At 38.4% G+C, this 18,818-nt stretch overlaps 1 protein-coding gene across 11 annotated transcripts in view; it reads left to right on the top strand.

The window, feature by feature from the left end:
* ptprua (protein tyrosine phosphatase receptor type Ua) overlaps nt 1-18,818 on the top strand; it is a 271,405-nt gene that overhangs the window by 150,283 nt on the left and 102,304 nt on the right. For all 11 annotated transcript variants that reach the window (XM_037793898.1, XM_037793895.1, XM_037793894.1 and 8 more), the window contains exons 4-5: nt 8,224-8,305; nt 17,298-17,413. In XM_037793898.1, the coding sequence (XP_037649826.1) occupies nt 8,224-8,305; nt 17,298-17,413 (198 nt within the window). The remainder of the gene's footprint in view (nt 1-8,223; nt 8,306-17,297; nt 17,414-18,818) is intronic.

Raw genomic sequence — 18,818 nt, 5'->3', positions numbered from 1 at the left:
AGGCGCAATTGCACGTCATATATTTCAATGCTTTACTGCCATATCGTCAATATGGATCAATAGTGTCGGCCTCGTTTCTTAGCTGAAGAAATCAATTAACAGAACAGTGTTGCAATTTTTGTTCACCACATTCCTCAAACCGATTGGATGTAAGTCGTTAATTTAATCAACGTCCTCATGAAGATTGATGGCGTCCACGTATCAATTGAGAGCTGTATCATTAATACACAGACATAAATAATATCTGCAGCACTGTAATGGAAAGCTAGAAATATTAATTACTGTGCAAATCTTGTTTTTAATGCAATCCCTTTTACTGCCACCACTGATTTTATGTGTTCACTGTGAGGGCCTCCTGGGATGCAGTATGGATTTTGTTACTCCACGCCATCAATTCTCCGGCGTTGGATTTTATGAGCCAAACACGACGCTGCAGGAGGCGCATATTAAAATGCTTGCATGCTTTTTACATCACACGTGACTGTCCAGCTGCTTCCATCTCCTTATCTGTCTACACTGCTGTTCTCGTGCCAGAACTTTCTTCCTGATTTGGATTTGTTTCTCGTATCATTTCCTTTTGGTTGCCGATGATGACACGACGCTCCATCTTGGGAGATGGCACCCCGCTGCTCGCTGTAAACCGAACCTTGATTCACACTTCACAGATTTTGCCTTTGCAGCATTACAGTCTTCTCTTTTTTGTTGCCCATTTTTTTGTCCCAACAAAAGCCTGAGAGAGGCTGAGCGGAGGCTGGAGAGTGACATCACCTTGAACTGGATATTCTCAATTGGACAAATCCATCTCTTATATTGTTTGCAGAAATAGATTTTTTCTCCGTGCCTACGTGTGTGAGTATTGGAAAAAGGCTGAAACTTTGCTATCAAATATTAAAGATGCTATCAGGCCCCGTCATGACAAACAGTATCAGTGTGGCTTAAGCTTCCACCCTCTACTTTCTATCTCCTCCTCCTCCTATGCAAGGTGTTCCCCAACTATCTCTTCCTGCACTGGTTTTCTCTCCATACATCTTTTTATATCTCCCTCCTACGGTGGCCCTGACAGCTCATCATACTGCAACATAACAAAACACATATAGACAAAACTCAAGCAAACGAAGAAAACATCTTCACCAATTCAATAACACATAAACAGCATTTAGAGAAAAAGCTGCAAAGAAATAAAACAATGGCAAATTGAGAAATGCATATGAGATATGTATGCAAACCAAATACAGAAAACACACCCCAAATACAGAAAACACAATCAAATACAGAAACCTGCCGTAAATATGGAAAATACAACCAAATACAGAAACACAACCAAATACCGAAACCTACCCTAAATACAGAAAACACAAACAAATACCGAAACCTACCCCAAATACAGAAAACACAATCAAATACCGAAACCTACACTGTTAAGAATTTCCCAGTAAAATAACAGTAAAGAGCTGGAAGCAGGGTTGCCATTATTCTACTGTAAAATTAACATTATTATACTGTCGCTGAAATTTACAGCTTTGTACTGTTAATGAAAAATACAGTATATACAGGTTTTTTGATTAATTTCACAGTATTTTATAGTTAATTTACTGTTTAAGGATACATTATATAGCTGTTTTTCCCCTTTCTTTTACATTATCTTACTGATTTGTTTTAATGCACTATTTAGGTTGTATTTTTTACATACATTTTAATAAACATTATTTTTTGCCTAGATGAATAGACTTAGCAGGTTACAGACAAAGGAATAGTCACACTAAATACAATTAAAGGCACTTGTTAAGAAAAAGGCTATAATTAAGGCTATGATGCCCAAAATGTCTGTCTATATGGCTACAAGCACAGAATGCAAACCATAAAAACATGTGAGTGAAGAACAGAGCTAATTCACTGCTTTTACAATCAAGTAAAGTGCAATAAGTGCAATAAGATAAGCTGTAGATTTTCTTTTCTCACACATTGGTGTGAGAAAAGAAAATCTACAGCTTATCTTATTGCACTTTACTTTTTATTTTCATATGAAGTTCAACACAGCGCCAACAAAAACCTGACAGATAACAAACCAAATTTCAGAAGAAATAGCATTTCTGAAGACATCTGTCAATCTTACTAACCTTACTTTGTGGAACAGTTACAGACAGTTGAGCTATATCATAGAGTTAAAACAAAACTCTCAAGTAATATTTTGCCTTATATCATAATGAGCACCAACACCACCAGACATGTGACATCATGTCCAAGTATGAATATTCAGTCTCTAACAAGGCACATGGATAAGTGTGGAAGTCCAAGTATTGGGCGATGGTCGGGGAGTGAGTTAGTGAATGACTTATGGCCCACTCAAAGACACCAGTTCTCTCAATCCAGCCTTGGTAGCCCGCTGACTGTGTGAGAGAGATGTATATGAGTTCCAACACAACTTTCATTGTAACTTCTCACGTACAAAATCAGCGTGTGTACCCCTCATTTCCTCTTATCATGTATGTAATGTAAACTCACCATTTTAAATGAAGTCCCACTCAAGTCCATGAGTCCCATCAGCAGAGTGGATACATGTGGATATACGGTTGTAGTCTTGTCTTGTAGCTCGTGAATTTGCCAGTTTTCTTTGAGAAGATTTTGCCCTGTCCATCCTTGGTGCCTCTCTCAGGGTTTATTCCTACGGTGCACCTGAAAAATGATAGTGTTTCTTCAGGCACTGTGTAAAAATCAAGTTGTGTGAATCACTTAGATTAATGCCACAATAAAAATACAGGTTTTACTGAAAGTATCTAACCTTGAGATTAATTTGAGCGTGCAGGTGTAGAAGGTGGAAAATAATGCAGCAAGTCCCATCAAGAAGGTGGGCTGGATCCCCTCACATATGAAGTGGCCCTCAAGGCTGACCATCCAGCGCCAATAGCTTCCTGCTGTTTCACCTGAAACTTAGAAAGAATTTTCCTGTCAACTTCATGGATTTTTAGTCAATGTTTGAAATGAATTGTGTTGAGTGGTGTGCATTACTGGTTGAGAAACCATTTTTTGATCAATTATGAATATTCTGACCATCTGATCTATAGAACATGTGGTTTTCAGATATCATTCAAAAACACTAGTTAGCTAGTAAATAAGCTTGCCTTCAATTTTGTATCTGCTCTGCTGAATTACCACCCAATAACCAACATGCACTGAAGTCTTAATGTTACTTTAAATGTTGAAAGGACTTCCATAGACTGTAAAATGTATACACTGTCGTTATGCATGAATTCACTGGCAAAATACATGTATCAGCACATTAACTTAGATATTAACTTGAATACATAGATATTAAAATGAGCTCCTTGTGTTGTCCGATTAATATGCAGTCATCTGTGAAATTCTAGCTAGCTGTTGAATCCCTCTATCATGACATGCACATATTCAGTAATGCAAACTAACTGGAAACATCACTGATAACCTTTGCACAGATTTATTAATTAAATAAAATTACTACTTACCAAATAATCAGTAAGATGGGAATGGATGAAGAAAAGAATGGATCCAGCCTCACATGTGCAGATCAGGTGAAATTGCTCTTCCCAGAATTCAAAAAATACTGCATCAAACTGTTATTCATGATACTTTAGACAGTTGATCAGCAGTAAAGTGCTGTTTTTTAAGAATACATTATAGTTCAGTTAAAAAACGGCCTATGAGCGTAATTTAACAGATTTTCTTTTGTATTAACAGTAAAGCACTGTTTTTAGCAATAACAGGTTAATACTGTTGAAATTCTGCTGTAAATTAACAGCAATTGTTTACAGTGTACCCCAAATACAGAAACCTGCCGCAAATACAGAAACCTACCCCAAATAAAGAAATACAACCAAATACAGAAAACACAATCAAATACAGAAAACACAATCAAATACAGAAAACACAATCAAATACAGAAAACACAATCAAATACAGAAAACACAACCAAATACCGAAACCTACCCCTAATACAGAAACCTGCCCCAAATACAGAAACCTACTCCAAATAAAGAAATACAACGAAATACAGAAAACACAATCAAATAAAGAAATACAACCAAATACAGAAAACACAATCAAATACAGAAAACACAATCAAATAAAGAAATACAACCAAATACAGAAAACACAATCAAATACAGAAAACACGCTACAAATATATAAAACACAACCAAATACAGAAACCTGCCGCAAATACAGAAAACACTACCAAATACAGAAACACGTTGCAAATACAGAAAACATGCTACAAATACAGACAAGCAGATACAGAAACTTGCTTGTGTTGTCTTGTATTTGGCTTTGTTGCCTTTTATTTACAGTGAGTTTAGATGTGTTGTAAAATTGGAGAAGGTGTTTTTATGCCTCCGCGCTGGAAACACCCATGGCTAGAGGCGTCATGTTTTTAGTTTGTCCGTCCATCCATCCAACCCGTTCTCGTGAATGCAAATTTCCTGGTGGTCAAAGGTCACTATGACCTCACAAAACACGTTTTTGGCCATAACTCAAGGATTCATATGCTAAATATGACAATTTCACGTGTCTAACAGGATACAATGATGACGTGATGATATTTCGGACAGACATGGATGTAAACTGCGACTCGACTTGTTGGCGAAGGCATACAACCCTGAGGCTGAAATTCTAGTTTTCATGTGATTGTGTTTTAGCTTTATTTGTTTTCTTTCTCTGCAGCGCATTGGGCTCTCAGGGCTACTGTAACTTATCCCACTCCAGCTTCACTCCTCTCTTCATACATTCAACAAATGGTCTCATTTTCAGTGCCTTGCTTTCTATGAACAAAGTGGAAGGGGATCCTACTGTATCCATTTGCATAATATCTTGTGTTTGCACAGCTATTGGATGCTAAGTTCGTCAGTGTCTGGCACAGTCATACTCAAACACACTTTTCTATAAGTGAGGGCAGATGCGGAGGAGCTTTAATGATGGCTCAAAGCGCGGAGCTGAGTGAATCGATGGTGGTGGGTGCGTTGACGCGTGATGAATTGAAGAGTTAATCGGTCTGACGTCTCTAATGGCCCGACATAGGAATGAAAAATAAAAATAAATTAGTGGAAAGAAAGCCTTAGTCTGTATCCATCTGCCAAGGCCTTTTGTGGTATTGATTTGCCCGAGGCACTTAAAGCCTGATGCATTGTCAACATAGCAATCTATTGCCCGTCTGAGTGCACAGTCACAGTCTGGCTTCCACTGGGCTCTGGCATAGATAACTAGACGTAGTAAGAGTGGGCGAAACAGTGGCTAACACACACACACACACACTCACAGTCACACACACCGTGTCATATACAGTCACAACTTTCATCTTACTGGTAATGCAGTCCAACCCTCAAGTCCAGAGTTTGTCTTGCTGCAGTGATAAGTGAAGAGTTGCTGGTGGAGGGAGCGACTCGGGCTCTGCTGACTGTAATTACTACTCGGAAACCCAGAATGACTTTGTTGCACTCTGGGAGGCCTCCAGATTCACTTTGAGGCTCTGCATGCTCCCGGCTCATTTAGATGACTGAGTGAATATTTAGGCTGTGTTTAGGGACTCCTGCAGCTGCCATATGGATTGATAAAAGGGACAGTAGAGGGATTTATTCATGTTTTTTTTGCACTGTATGTCTTTGGTAAGCCAGACTTATTTAAAGACTAAACTAAAAGAAGTTTTATTGCCATTTGAAAGTGCTTCAAAAGTGGGTTCTCACCTATGGATTGTAAAGTAGCAGGCTGTCTCTTCTCTCCCTATGAGTCTAGCTTTAGTTGTTTTAGCAATGAGCACATAACCCTCAAGTGGCGCGCAAGTACTTTATTTCCTGCTGTTCTTTAGCTCGTGTGTCATTTTTTGGTGTTTAAGTTGCAATATGTGTTGTTTAAACTGTGTAATTTAACAATGACGTACGAGTTGAATAGTGGCTTTCCCCACTTTATACTGCTGAGTGTCTTTGAGTCGGAGTGACAGCTCGTGCACTGAGGTTCAGTTCATAATGACGGGTATCCTGTCGCTTCTCCAGTCCTAAAGTCTGTAGGTGTAAATGGAGGTTAGAGATAGTTGCATTTGCTATGTTGATTTCAGTGGAGACTTTTGGTATCCTGTGGTTTAAATGCTTTTAAAATTCTGTTGACTGTATGTTACAAGAATAACAGGCAGTCGGGTCTTAATCTGTGTGTCTGTGTCTCTTAAAAAATATGCATGTGGACTGTATGGGTATAAACAATCTGGAGGCATTTGTAACAAATTTACCTTTTAGCTGCAAACTGTTTACTACTACAAGGTCAAGAATGATCAAATCTGGAGGTATAGATGGTTAAACAGTTTTCAACAAACATGCAAGAAGTCAATCAAGTTTAGGTTCCCCAAATTCAGTCAGCAGATTAACAAAATAATGCACCAAAGATGCTAAGAATGAGCTCTTAACACATTTGATCTCTGAGTTATCTGATAAGTCTTGTCCACCACCAGAAAGCCGAAGAGAAAGAAGCAAATTGATTGTAATTGAAGTTATGAGTTTACCACTCAATCTAATGCTATAGAAAATGCCTTGGCTGTGTTAGTAAGAGTTATCACAGTATACCCAGACCGTTCTCATTCCCAGGGCATCAAATACCGACACTTTGTCACGGCCGTCGACGTGAGATACCGCTGCACCCTTAAGCACCAGTATGAGACCCACCAGGCTTTCAATTGACTACAATGTATAACCATCCGCGACAACAGTAAATGCTCCGAGAAAGTGCTGTGGTGACGTGGCTTAAAGGTCCCATATTATAAAGAGTGAGATTTTCATGTTTTTTTATTATGAAGCAGGCTTATGTTCTATATAAATACTGTGAAAGTATCGAAACGCTCAATCCACAGGGAAATACACACAGCTCGTATTCAGAAACTCTGCATTTCAAACAAGCTGTCAGGAGTTCTGTCCATTTGTGATGTCACAAATATACAATATTTAGAAACTTTACACAGATTTAAACGTAAACATTCTAAATGTGTCCCAGTTTATTCCTGGTTGCAGTGGATTATAAATGTCATCAGCTGACAGGAAGTACACATGGACCCAAGCTGTTGCCTAGCAACGCAATTCTGTTGCAATTTCGTCGCAATTCCGTCAAAATTCGCTAAAATAGAGCGTTTAAGACAGAGGGTAAATACAGGCATATTCAGGCTGACAGTATGAGGAAAATAAAGGATTCTTTGAACATTACAGCATGTAAACATGTTCTAGTAGAAACACAAAATACAAGTATGATCCTGAAAATGAACATCATATGGGACCTTCAAAGAGCAATATTCAGCTGTTCATGTCCTGTGTGCTAAGTTTCACTTTGACGTAACAATCAGCCGTTCGTTTGTGTCACGTGTTCACAACGTTCAGTTTCATTTTCATGTTACAAGCATCACAGTTTTTCTGCCTAAACCTAAATGTGACGGCAAGAGTAACTCTAGTGGTTTTGATGCCAAAAATAAAGTGACGCCTAGGGGCGCGACAAAGAGGTGGTATGTGACGAGTTGGAAGAAATATTAGATTAACATTTAATTTGGTTAGGGGCTGGTCGATGATAGGGATAGGATAACTTGTTTTATTTGCCAGAATATTAGATTGCTAATATGTATTGCCTTGTCTATGATTTACCTTGGGAGTGTGGATATGTCTAGCAATCCAATCTATTTCTGAACATTGAGACATCACTGCGATCAAACACAACTGAAACCACAAAACTGTCAGGTGGCTGCGTTCCATTCAGATCTGTTCAGGCCTGTGTTGTTGCAGAAATTGGCATCTGTGCCTCTTAGTTAGTTTTCCCTGTATGACCCGTTGCTTTTCATTACAAAACAGTGGGTTCTAAAGAGCTTGTTTTTTTTTTTTCATTCTGAGGGGCTTATATCAAATCCTGATGTTTCCCTGTTGGTGTTCTAGAGAGAGAGAAATGTTCTGCTAATAAATTATATTATAGCTGTTAATAGAATTCTGTGGGAAAAAAAATACCACGAAACAAAACTGGCCCAGAAATACAAGAAAACCTTCCTGATTACCATTTTAATGGCAAGTTTCACAATGGAGCTTTCTTTTAAACGTACAGTGGAATTAATGGAAAATCTGTGCATGTCTGTTCTTGACAGGCCTTTTGGACCCCATCCCTTTAATTTCCTTCTTTGTCTGTCTACCTGCCACTCAAGATGTAATGGTCTGTAGTCATTTAATTTATCCATTGTCTCCACAGGTCATCTTTGAAGCGGCCGTTTCCGAGGAGCGACAGGGCTACATTGCCTTGGACGACATTGTGCTGCTCAATTACCCCTGTTGTAAGTACCCGCTCTACACTGCTCATAGCATACCTGCTGACCTTTTCTGAGCCCAGGGAAAGTGGCCCGCTGAACAAACCAAAGCCCGGGGCCCAGGAAGCCTCCGGAAAAAGTTTCCCGGAAGGTGATTGAAGACTATGAGGCATTCCGGGCTGACAATGGGGGGGGGAACGGAGGCCAGTTTACCTGGTACCTGTCCGAGTCTCACAGCCACAATAACGCAGCAGGAGGCTTCACTTTTGTCTGGGCAGAATGGCTGACCTTTTCCTCTGATCGCTACGCTCCCAGCTGGGTGCTTTTAAAGCTAATGTGATGTTACAGGCAGGGAAAGGACAGTTAGTGGTTGTACTTTGATCCTCTCTGGGAGTTTTTTTTTTTCATTGTCATCACTGGGATATCAGGGGGTTGGAGCTTAATGGTTGGCGGTAATGTTACGTTCTGTTCTGTTACGTTTACCTTTATACCCCCCCCTGCAGCCCCTTTGGTACACAGGCTCTGTGTAGATGTTCACTCTTTCACTGATGTGCTGTTCCCGAGATGATTAGCTCCATTAGACGCCATATACAAGCTAAATCTGATCTGATTGGTCTTCCTGGAAGTAGTCGTCATTGTCGAAGCTGCACTGCCCCATGCTGACTTCCAGAAAGAGATCTAACATGGTGCCAGGACAGAAAGTAATATCATTCACTTGAAAATGGGTCGTTATTGTCTTTTTTTTATTAAATAACAGGTTTTATCCATTTAACAGTTTACCAGTTTGACCAATTATTGTGATATAACGCGGAGAGTTTGATTACATATTACTCTATAATTAGGTGGATGTTGGTGGAATTCCATTAACCTAAATCAAGTATAATGCAAGGTTTTAATTAGACTCCACACACACACATATATATAGATAATTATGTTTTTGTTGTCATTATTATTGATGTAATATTTGTGTGTTGAGTTCCAATTGTTTCAGTGAGGGTTTTTATTGCGTCTTGGTGTTCTAATTTCAGTTTCAGAGGCAGACATGAAATGAAAAGCTGGAATCATGTAATGTTTTAAGGGTTTTATAGCATATATTTGCACCAATTTATATATTTAAGGAGTAGTTTGGGTGTTTTGAGGTGGGGTTGTATGAGGTACTTATCCATAGTCAGTGTATTACCTACAGTAGATGGTGGTCGCCAGTTTTGAGAACCAAACCGGAGTACCAGCACGGGAGCAAAGTAATATACTGCTGTGGACGGGGCTGACAGCAAAACATATTTTCGACAAAAAGACCCACCTAAAAAAATCAGTTTAGAGTAGAATATTTTCACAGCTTTACCTTACCGTAAGACAGCCCTTTCCGACTGGGAACTGAAATTGTTGTATCCATCTATGCTCTTGCCAAAACCACTCCACTGAAAAAAACAGTAATTTTACCTTTGTTTGTGCTGTTGTATGACTTTGGTGAATCCAAACTAACCAAAGTCCACACAATAACACAAACCAACGAACCGATCAAGTATTGATACATTTTTTTCAACGTAGTCTGGTTGTTTTGGCAAGAGCATAGATAATGACTTCAGTTCCCTGTCAGAAACATAGAATCAGTTTTATTCTCCAAGTACATACATACAAGGAGTTTGACTCTGTTTTTTATGCATCTCTCTAAATGTACTTACACAGAAATATAAATTACAGCTAGGGACAAGGTGTATATATTAATATTATATAAATGTGTATATACTGTATATAAAGCACTAATGACCAACAATAAAATAAGAAATAAAATAAAAACATATAAGTCAAGTGCTCTTTAGGTCTAAACAATACAAATAATGCAAAGAAATAAACCAGAAAAAATATTCTAAATATAGTGTACACTTCAAAACACCCAAACTATCCCTTCAAAGCTGTTCTAATCAATATTTTTATATTAACAGTGGATGAGATGACTGTGTGACAGATGTTGCTCGTTTTGACGAATCCACTTATCTGTAATATTATCTTGTGAGTTATCTGTAAACTCTGCTTTTTTTCCCTCTTACTTAAAGTGGCAGTATATATATATTTTGGCATCATGGGGCAAAAATTCCATAGTAACATTTCAGCATATTGTAATTCAAGTGTTCTGAGAGAAAACTAGACTTCTGCACCTCCTCATGGCTCTGTTTTCAGGCTTTAAAAAACTTGGCGTTCCTTCACTAGATTTCACAATGGCGGCGGCTTATTTGTCATTTTACAGCTAAACCGTGCACTACAAGATGATTCTGGAAACATTTGAGGAGAGAAATAGGCATTAACGTAACATAATATTGATTCATATTTGATCAGCGCTGCCTAGTTTGAACGTTTGGTCGGAGTTCACGACTGATGACAACCGGCTCTCATAAACAGCAGATCAGCTCTTACTGCTTGTTTTCCTCCGGTCTGTGAAATCTTGCAGATACCATTAGGAGCACCGGAGGACACCGAAGGGACAGAGGAACATGATTTTTTTCAGGTTACCTGTTTTATGTACTACTGTCACGATATAGCGACCGTTTTATAAAAATAACTTTTTTTAATCATATTTGCTCCAATCTCTCCTACTTCAGCTTTAATTCAGTTTTTTATGACCCACAAACTCCGTTCTTATCAATCCCGTTTTCAGCTGCAGCAAGAAACTGTTTTCAGCGAGAAAGCTTGGATGAACCCGCTGTATGCTTCCTACCCGGCACCAAAAAGGCAGGCAGGCAAAGTTTGTGGTCTGGTGAACATAATGGAGCATCCAGCAGCTTGAGACCCAGATGTATTTCTCAGAGGTTGGCAGAGACCAAAACAGAGCTAAAAAGGAGTGTTTATGTGTTAAAGAGGTCAACCCATTATGCTCATTTTCAGGTGCATACTTGTATTTTTGGTTTCCACAAGAGCGTGTTTACCAGCTGTACTGCAGCACCTCTTTTCACCCTCTGTCTCAAACATTTTGTTTGAGCTTGGGCTTTGTAACTTAGCAGACCTTTTACATGCACAAAAACACTATAGAACACAATAAAGGAAAGGGGAAAAGCACAATATGTCCTCTTTAACAACTCTTAATACGTCATATTTCGTGTATTTAGCTTGTTCTGCTGCCCCAGTGGCCAGAAAAAAAAATCTAAATCCACTCAGCTTTTAACATCAGCTTATATCCAACAATACTGACATTGGTATAGTTAGTATTTCTGTCAAACCTCGCTGCTTAGATCCACTCTGGCCTTCTGTGAGAACGGTACTATTGTCTCGTAGCCGCATAAATGTGGGGAAATGTTAATGAATGATAATGTAGGGGTTTTCATTAGCTCATGAAATTCAGATCTCCTTTTCTGGCTCTGCTGGAAAAAAATCCGGCAGGTCGCACGTTATAAATCATTGAATCCTCACTGCAGAAGGAACTGGAATAACCCTTTCTCAAACCAGCATATATCTTGTCCTTTTTTTTCTTTACCCAAGCTCATCTCAAAGTTTGCCACTTGCCCTCTGTCACCCTATCCTCAGTGGAGCAGGATGCGTTTCCATGGTGATTTTTTGGATGGGTAGGTAGCGTTGCCAGGGTCCCTCTATATGTGACTCAGGGCTTGTTGCAGAAGGTGGCATTTGAACCCACCACATGCCTATTAGCTCTCATTAAGGGACAGCGTCTCTGCCAGGAATTGCTTTATATATATATGTACACCGTATACATGAATTCTCCGAGCACAACTGAAGTGTACTACACATGTACACACTCATCTACTAGTACGGAAAAAAGCAGACGTGCACAATCACTATTCTTTTGTAGCAGCTGGTGTAGCTGCAGGAGCAGTCACCCACAACGACCCTTAAAAACACACACAGACACACAAAGATGTAAATAAACATTAGTAAGCTGGCATAAATTTCCCCACAGACAGCGAGAATAATGGTATGCCCCCTTAGGAAAGATTCAAGACAAAGACAACTGCTATTCGGTTTGAATTCCCACTCATTTGACATTTGTTTTCCTCTGGAGTCCGCGTCTTTATTCTAAACACGTGTTTCAGTCAAGACCGATCTCGCCTGCATCGAGAATAAGAAGCAGCATTACTAATTTAGAGAGCCGACATCTGAGACAGTCGGGATGCATTTGAGACTCACATTACCTTGGCTACATTCATGTTTAGCTGTATTAATTAAGGCTAGACAGGTCACACATCCACACTGCTGGGCGTTTAGATTTTAAATTACATTTTCTCAGTCACTATTAATGCAACTGACTCATCCTCAAATGACTTCTCCTATAATTGGGGCTGTGAACGCTCCTCTTTAAAAGATGACTTGAAAGTTTATGCTTATTTTTCTCCAGACAAAATACTCTGACTGGCAACCACAGCAAACGTCTACTAGGGTGTGTATACTTTGTTATAGTTTTCTTTCTTTGCTTCTGGTTTGCAAAGTTTGTAATACATACAAGGTTATTGCATTTGAAATGAGTTAGGTGTTGTTTGATAAATGCACCTGAGGAAATTTGTCAGCGCAGAGCCTTCTCTTACAATGCTTACAAAAAGGACTGCCGAGAGGAAAGAGAAAAATGAGCAATAGGTAAAATGTGAGATGCAATTTCCATTGTCCCGTCCTCAGCCAGATGTTGCTGTTGATTACTGTGGAAACCAAGGATAAATGTGGGTGTTGTGTGAATAGTGCCAGTCTCTCCAACAGAATTTGATTTTATTTTGTCCATCACGTTGGTGTCCAGTAGAAACAATTTGCCCAGAACATGTGCTATTTACACCACAGCAGGAGATCCCCTCATTGTGGGGCATCGCTTGTATGATGGAGGTTATTATTTTCTCATTATATTATCATTTTGTTTCATTGCCGGAGAAATCATTCCAGTGTAGTGTAGGAGGCTCTTGGTAAAACAAGAGTATTGTGTTTTCAGTAGTATGTTTTTTTATTTACAGGGAGTCCATGTTCTTGTGGCTTCAAAGCTGTTCAGGAGATTCAGGTTCAGTGATAAAAGTGAAGCAAATGATCCTTTTCACTATAGTGGATAGATGAACAGAGCTGTTGTTAGCTTCCCATCTGTCACATTAGAGGATCTATTTTAACCTCAATCTGTGTTACGTGCAGCTGAGGAGTTGTTTTTTTGAAGAAGAGTTTGCTTTACCACAACGTCTTCTGGCAAGCTGCAGAGTCATTATGAAAATTGTGGGTTTATATGACACGAGTAAAGTTAGATGAACTTGTAGATGGGTGTTTCTGCAACTACGGTCGCTTTTGACTCTCCCAAATAAAAAAAAAATCAACTTCAATTAATTTTAATTTTAACCATCAGAGTATGTACTGTAATAATTACATATAGTGGATACGATTTTAATGCTTATTTTTCATGGTTTTCATCACTTGTTCTTACTAAATGTCCTTACCGCAACATTACAATAATGTTCAATTTATACATTCATTTCTATAATATTTTGAAGACATTCAAATTCATTTCTATCAAGCTTTGTGCATCATTGTAAATATTGACATAAAAACATCTTTTGCAAATAGTGGTGAAAAATGTAGACAGTAACCATAGATTGTCAGTCTTCATACACATAAAATATAAATATGTTGTGTTTTATGACAATTCTAATGTCTACACCTAAAGCTGTTGTGGTGAAGCCATGTTGTGGAAATTACATTTTTGCAGATAAATGGCAGCTAGCGAGGTCTGCCACGTTAGCTTTAAATCTCAGGTATCTCAACATTGAGAAGACAGTTGTGATACATGAAGAAAAGTGGTGTTTGCACCCATAAAATGTGTCATAAATATTATTAAATAACATTATTTAGTAATTACTTTTTATGTCAAGATTTATCAAGCATTGCACTGCAAATTTTAACATAAATTCAAAATTTCATTGCTGCTAGCTAGCGAAAACTAACATTATCTGATAGAATTTGATCTTCAAACACTAACTGTAGAACAATAACTTATATTATACACTGCAACCGGTAATAAACTGAGACGCATGTTTAACTTTACAACTTTGAAATGGTCTATACATTAAAGTACGTTTACAGTACAGACGCATTCATTACTTGCTTCTAAGTTACTGACGATAGAAAGATGAGTAAGCTAACCACTTTTTGATATTTGTAATGAAGCTAGCTGTCTTGGCCAAGATTATCTTTATACATCCACGGGCCAAGGCCAAGGGTAGCGCACGGCTAACGTTACTTCACCTGCGAAACAGGAAACAGTTCAGCTAGCGAACTTGGTTTTTAGCTAGCTAGCTGCGTTACAATTAATGAACAAAACCAGCCAGTTGAGAAAAATAGTCGCTGACCTGGTACTAACACGCACCTTGACGTTATGTAGGAAGCAGTTATTTATTGTTATAAAATGTAAGTGTCATGCTTCTTTAAAGCAAACGCAGTAGCTGTCTGTTAACGTTAGCTAGCGTTAGCATGAGCACGATAGCCAGTTGCTAACGTTATTTGTTAGAATTCAATTTTAACCGTAAAACACTAAAGTTAGCTAACTATAGCAGTTTTGTTTATATGGTTAAAATAGAGTTAATGTTAGGTTTTAGTGTTATATAGCCGGCTAATGCTGGTTCAGACATTTTCTGCCCGCCAAAGATACAACCTTAAATCTAAATATATCTCTATTATATATTAGCACTAATATAATTACTACCAGCTGTGGTCCAAAAGCATTATAAACTCTTTGAAACTAGTTTCAGTTAAACTTTTGTCTCATGTGAATAGAGTTAAGAGAACCATTTTGGATATTGTTGCTACACTATGTGCCAACTTTTAAATTAACATTGGAGTGCTAGAAAATGCTAATAGAAAATGCTAATATCCCAAAGATAGTTGTTCGATAGATTCAGTGAAGACCACAATACTTTTTAGTTAATGTAATGAATTTTGGAGCTTGACATATGGCCAATCAAAGCATTAGCGAAATTGCTAAGTACCACTTCAAAATAGGTGCACAGTAATGAGAAAAGGGTAACGTTTTTCCTACAGCAAATACCTGATGCTTCATAGCATTCCTAATAGTGAGCCAAGACACATTTTGATACATTTTCAAAGTAGAAAAAAAACACAGGTGTAAATAATAAAATGAATGGTGGCGGTATTTCATGTAGCTGCTTCAGTTTTTATGGTCCTGGTTTTGTGCGTGCTTGATCACTGTCACGCTCACTCATCATGGCAGACTGAGGCACCCTTGATGTTATTAGCACCAATTGTGCTTTTCAAACTATGCAAAGACAAAATGATTATCATGAGCTACTCCTTTAAAAATATTCTTATAAAATCACATTTTGAAGCACTCACTCACTCACAGACATTTTTGAGGACTTTATGTGGAGCTGAATAAAAAAAACTCCCCCCGTTAGTTCCTGCTTAGAAGCAGTGAAATATTTTTTGTCTGCATTGCAGTAAGTCACACAACTCATAATGTCAGCCTGATGTATTAATGATACACACACATACTGTGTATATATAGCATCTTTGTGCTCTGCTACTTGCTTATTGATCAGAACAGAGCTGAAAATGACAACACGACAATGAAATTATCCCCTGCTGCTTTGATCTGAAAACAACGTAGCGGGGGATCCAAACCAGAAATCAGAATCAATGGAACTGACAAGCAGAGAATTAGACTCAAAGACAAGAGAAGGAACATAATTTACTTACTGTACATATGATTTTGAAGATTGTTTTTAAAAAAGTATTTGGAGGACAATTTTCTAGAAAACTATGTTAACTCGCCGTGTGGAGTTTTTGGACCACTTAAGGCACTATGGGGCGATGTTTTCTTTATATCTCATATTCTACTAGCATAGACCAGCATTCATGCTATTCTACTGATTGACAGTGCCAACAAAAAGCAGGGAAGAAGAAGACTGTTGTACAATGTGCAAAAAGTAATCCTATTTGTAAATGTTTAAAGAGGAAAGAAATGCATTCAACTGGTTCATTCGACCTTCAGGAAAAAAACACAATATGTTTTGGTGAGAAAAAACAGATAGAAATTGAAATGTGTTTAAGAAAACTCCACAGGATACCTTACCATAAATGAGCAGAAAATATGGTGCACTATATTAAATGGCTACACTGTGGATGTATCACGACTGTGTGGGCTACCATATGGTGTTGCACATATTACAGTAAACAAATGTAATGCTGTTTGTGTATACAGTGAGTGGTGTGATTAACTGCGGGGTATGTCATTTGATAAACACAATGCACATGCATTTCAACAGACGCGTATTTAAGCATTCAAGCAACAGCGTTCAGTTGGTAGAACCGGGGCTCTTTTGCATCTCAGCTTTTTGCCGTTTCATATTTTATCGACATTTATTTTTGAGCAAAAGCAGTCATAGAAACACAGGATAAGGATTTACTTGTCCTCTTGATAGGGCTTTAAATAATAATGCAATTCAGCCTCTAGATTCAGACGCATCCTAATAAATGTGTAAATGAGTACAGTATTTGATGCAGCAGAAAAACAGCGTCTCTCTGTGATCGTAGGCAACTGTGTCTTTGTCAAACTGAATGGAGAATGTGTGTATGTCTGAGTGAGTGTGTGTGTGTGTGTCTGAGTGTGTCTGAGTGTGTGTGTGTGGGGTTAATCTTCAAAAAATATCTGTCTTGATAAGTTATTTAGTCTCATTTCATATGCAGCCTTGTGATCTATATTTCTTAATACAAGTGGAAAGTTGAGCTAATGGGGGTGAGAGATGATTCAACTTCTGAAAACAGCTTCAGTTGATATCTTAAAATTGATAAAGTGAGTTCATTAAAGGTTTAATGTCTTATTTTGGAGAATATTTTTGCACTGTATGGATATATATATGTTCACTATACATAACTGTGCTATACAGTCATGTTTGTGAGGGTATATCCAGGCCTGTACTGCCGCTGAATAAATTACAGCTCACATCTGTGTGTTCAACATATTTAGACAGGGACACTCGGCTCCAGATGTGACACTTTCATCACTGTGTGTGTGTGTCTTGTGTGTGTCCTTCCACAGACAAGGTGCCTCATTTCTCTCGGCTGGGTGACGTAGAGGTGAACGCCGGGCAGAATGCCTCATTCCAGTGTGTCGCCACGGGCAAAGTATCTGAGACTGAGCCCTTCCTCCTGGAGGTGAGAACAAGATTTGTGTGTGTGTTTGTTTTTTTTGTATTATCTTTGCTTTAACAGTCATGCCAACATCTCAGCACCTGGATAATAGAACAGGACTGGAGACTGTAGGAAGAAGAAGAAGCAACACAAAGGATAAAGAGAAAGACGTTTTACATGTTTGGCATTTAGCTGACAGTCTTATCCAGAACAGCTTACAGTGGTTACATTTGCATGCACGGCTGCTGGCTACGCTCCCATTAAAGTCTTATTCAGGTTGTTGTTTACAGGAGCTTTTCATACTGTCACTGAGTCGACACCAGTTAAGGAAATATTCCTGTCCTCAGATAACATTTTACACCAGCTATACAGTGTGGAAAATAATTTACTCACTCGTGACCCTCTTCTTTGACTAAGCGGTGACTCATTTTTCATACAGGCCAAAGCCAAAAAGGTCCCTGTAGTAGTTACTGTTGTACGTATTTTTCTTTGGACAAATTTAAAATCTTTGAGGGAGTGCATGCTTTGATAATCTGTTTCAGGAAATTAGATTTCAGATTTCATAACCAGATTTCTGCAAATTAGTTTAAGTGCGTCTTTACCCTGCTTGTTCCATGTCATGCTTAATGACTGCTGGGTGCTACTGTACTCCAGAGCCCTGTGCGCTTGGTGCGCGGATCGTAAGATAATATTACGCAAATACAAAGACAATTAAGTCATAATCCAGTGTAAAAGCATCAAAGTTTAAACTGACATATGCAGAAAGGACAGCTGGCACAACAATCGCAGACGGTGTGAAACAGACTTGGGAGCAAATAAAAAATAAATTAATACGTCAGAGTTGTGCGTTTACAGTCCCGCAGACTGTATGCAATGCCTTACGTTACTTTGCTACCGCTACTTTTATGTATGCTGTGGGTGATTATAAGACATGAAAGTAGGCCTACGTACTGCTTGATTTATGTTCTTATATTTATTTGTTATTTGCCCCCAAGTCTGTTTCACAACGCCGGGTTTGGGGACGCAGCTAAAAGAAGGTTAAAACAAGTGTCATACACGCCACAGTCTCCCTAAAGGGAATAATAAAGTATCTTCTATTCTATTCTATAAGCAACATATTAATTTAACGGAATACACAGTAAGTAATTATAGTCAGATCTATCTTGTTCTAGATGGGGCAGCGATATTATAAGTCTGTTAAATTACGCATTCTTACATCTGCAATTTTTTCTTTTGCCAGTTGTTCTTCCTGCATTTGGCAGCTTCAACTGTGTTACTTTTTAGTTCGATTAGGTGTTTAACTTCTTCGTATTTATCTAACATTATAGTGGGTAAAATATGCTGCAAAAGGTGCATTCATTTGTAATTTCCTTTTGCAGATTTTCTTGAATTTAGGTTAAAATTTGCACTACATTTGGAGTGAAAATGT

Source organism: Sebastes umbrosus, chromosome 15 (assembly GCF_015220745.1).
Source record: "Sebastes umbrosus isolate fSebUmb1 chromosome 15, fSebUmb1.pri, whole genome shotgun sequence".
Taxonomy (NCBI): domain Eukaryota; kingdom Metazoa; phylum Chordata; class Actinopteri; order Perciformes; family Sebastidae; genus Sebastes; species Sebastes umbrosus.
This window is presented reverse-complemented; position numbering and strand designations above follow the sequence as displayed.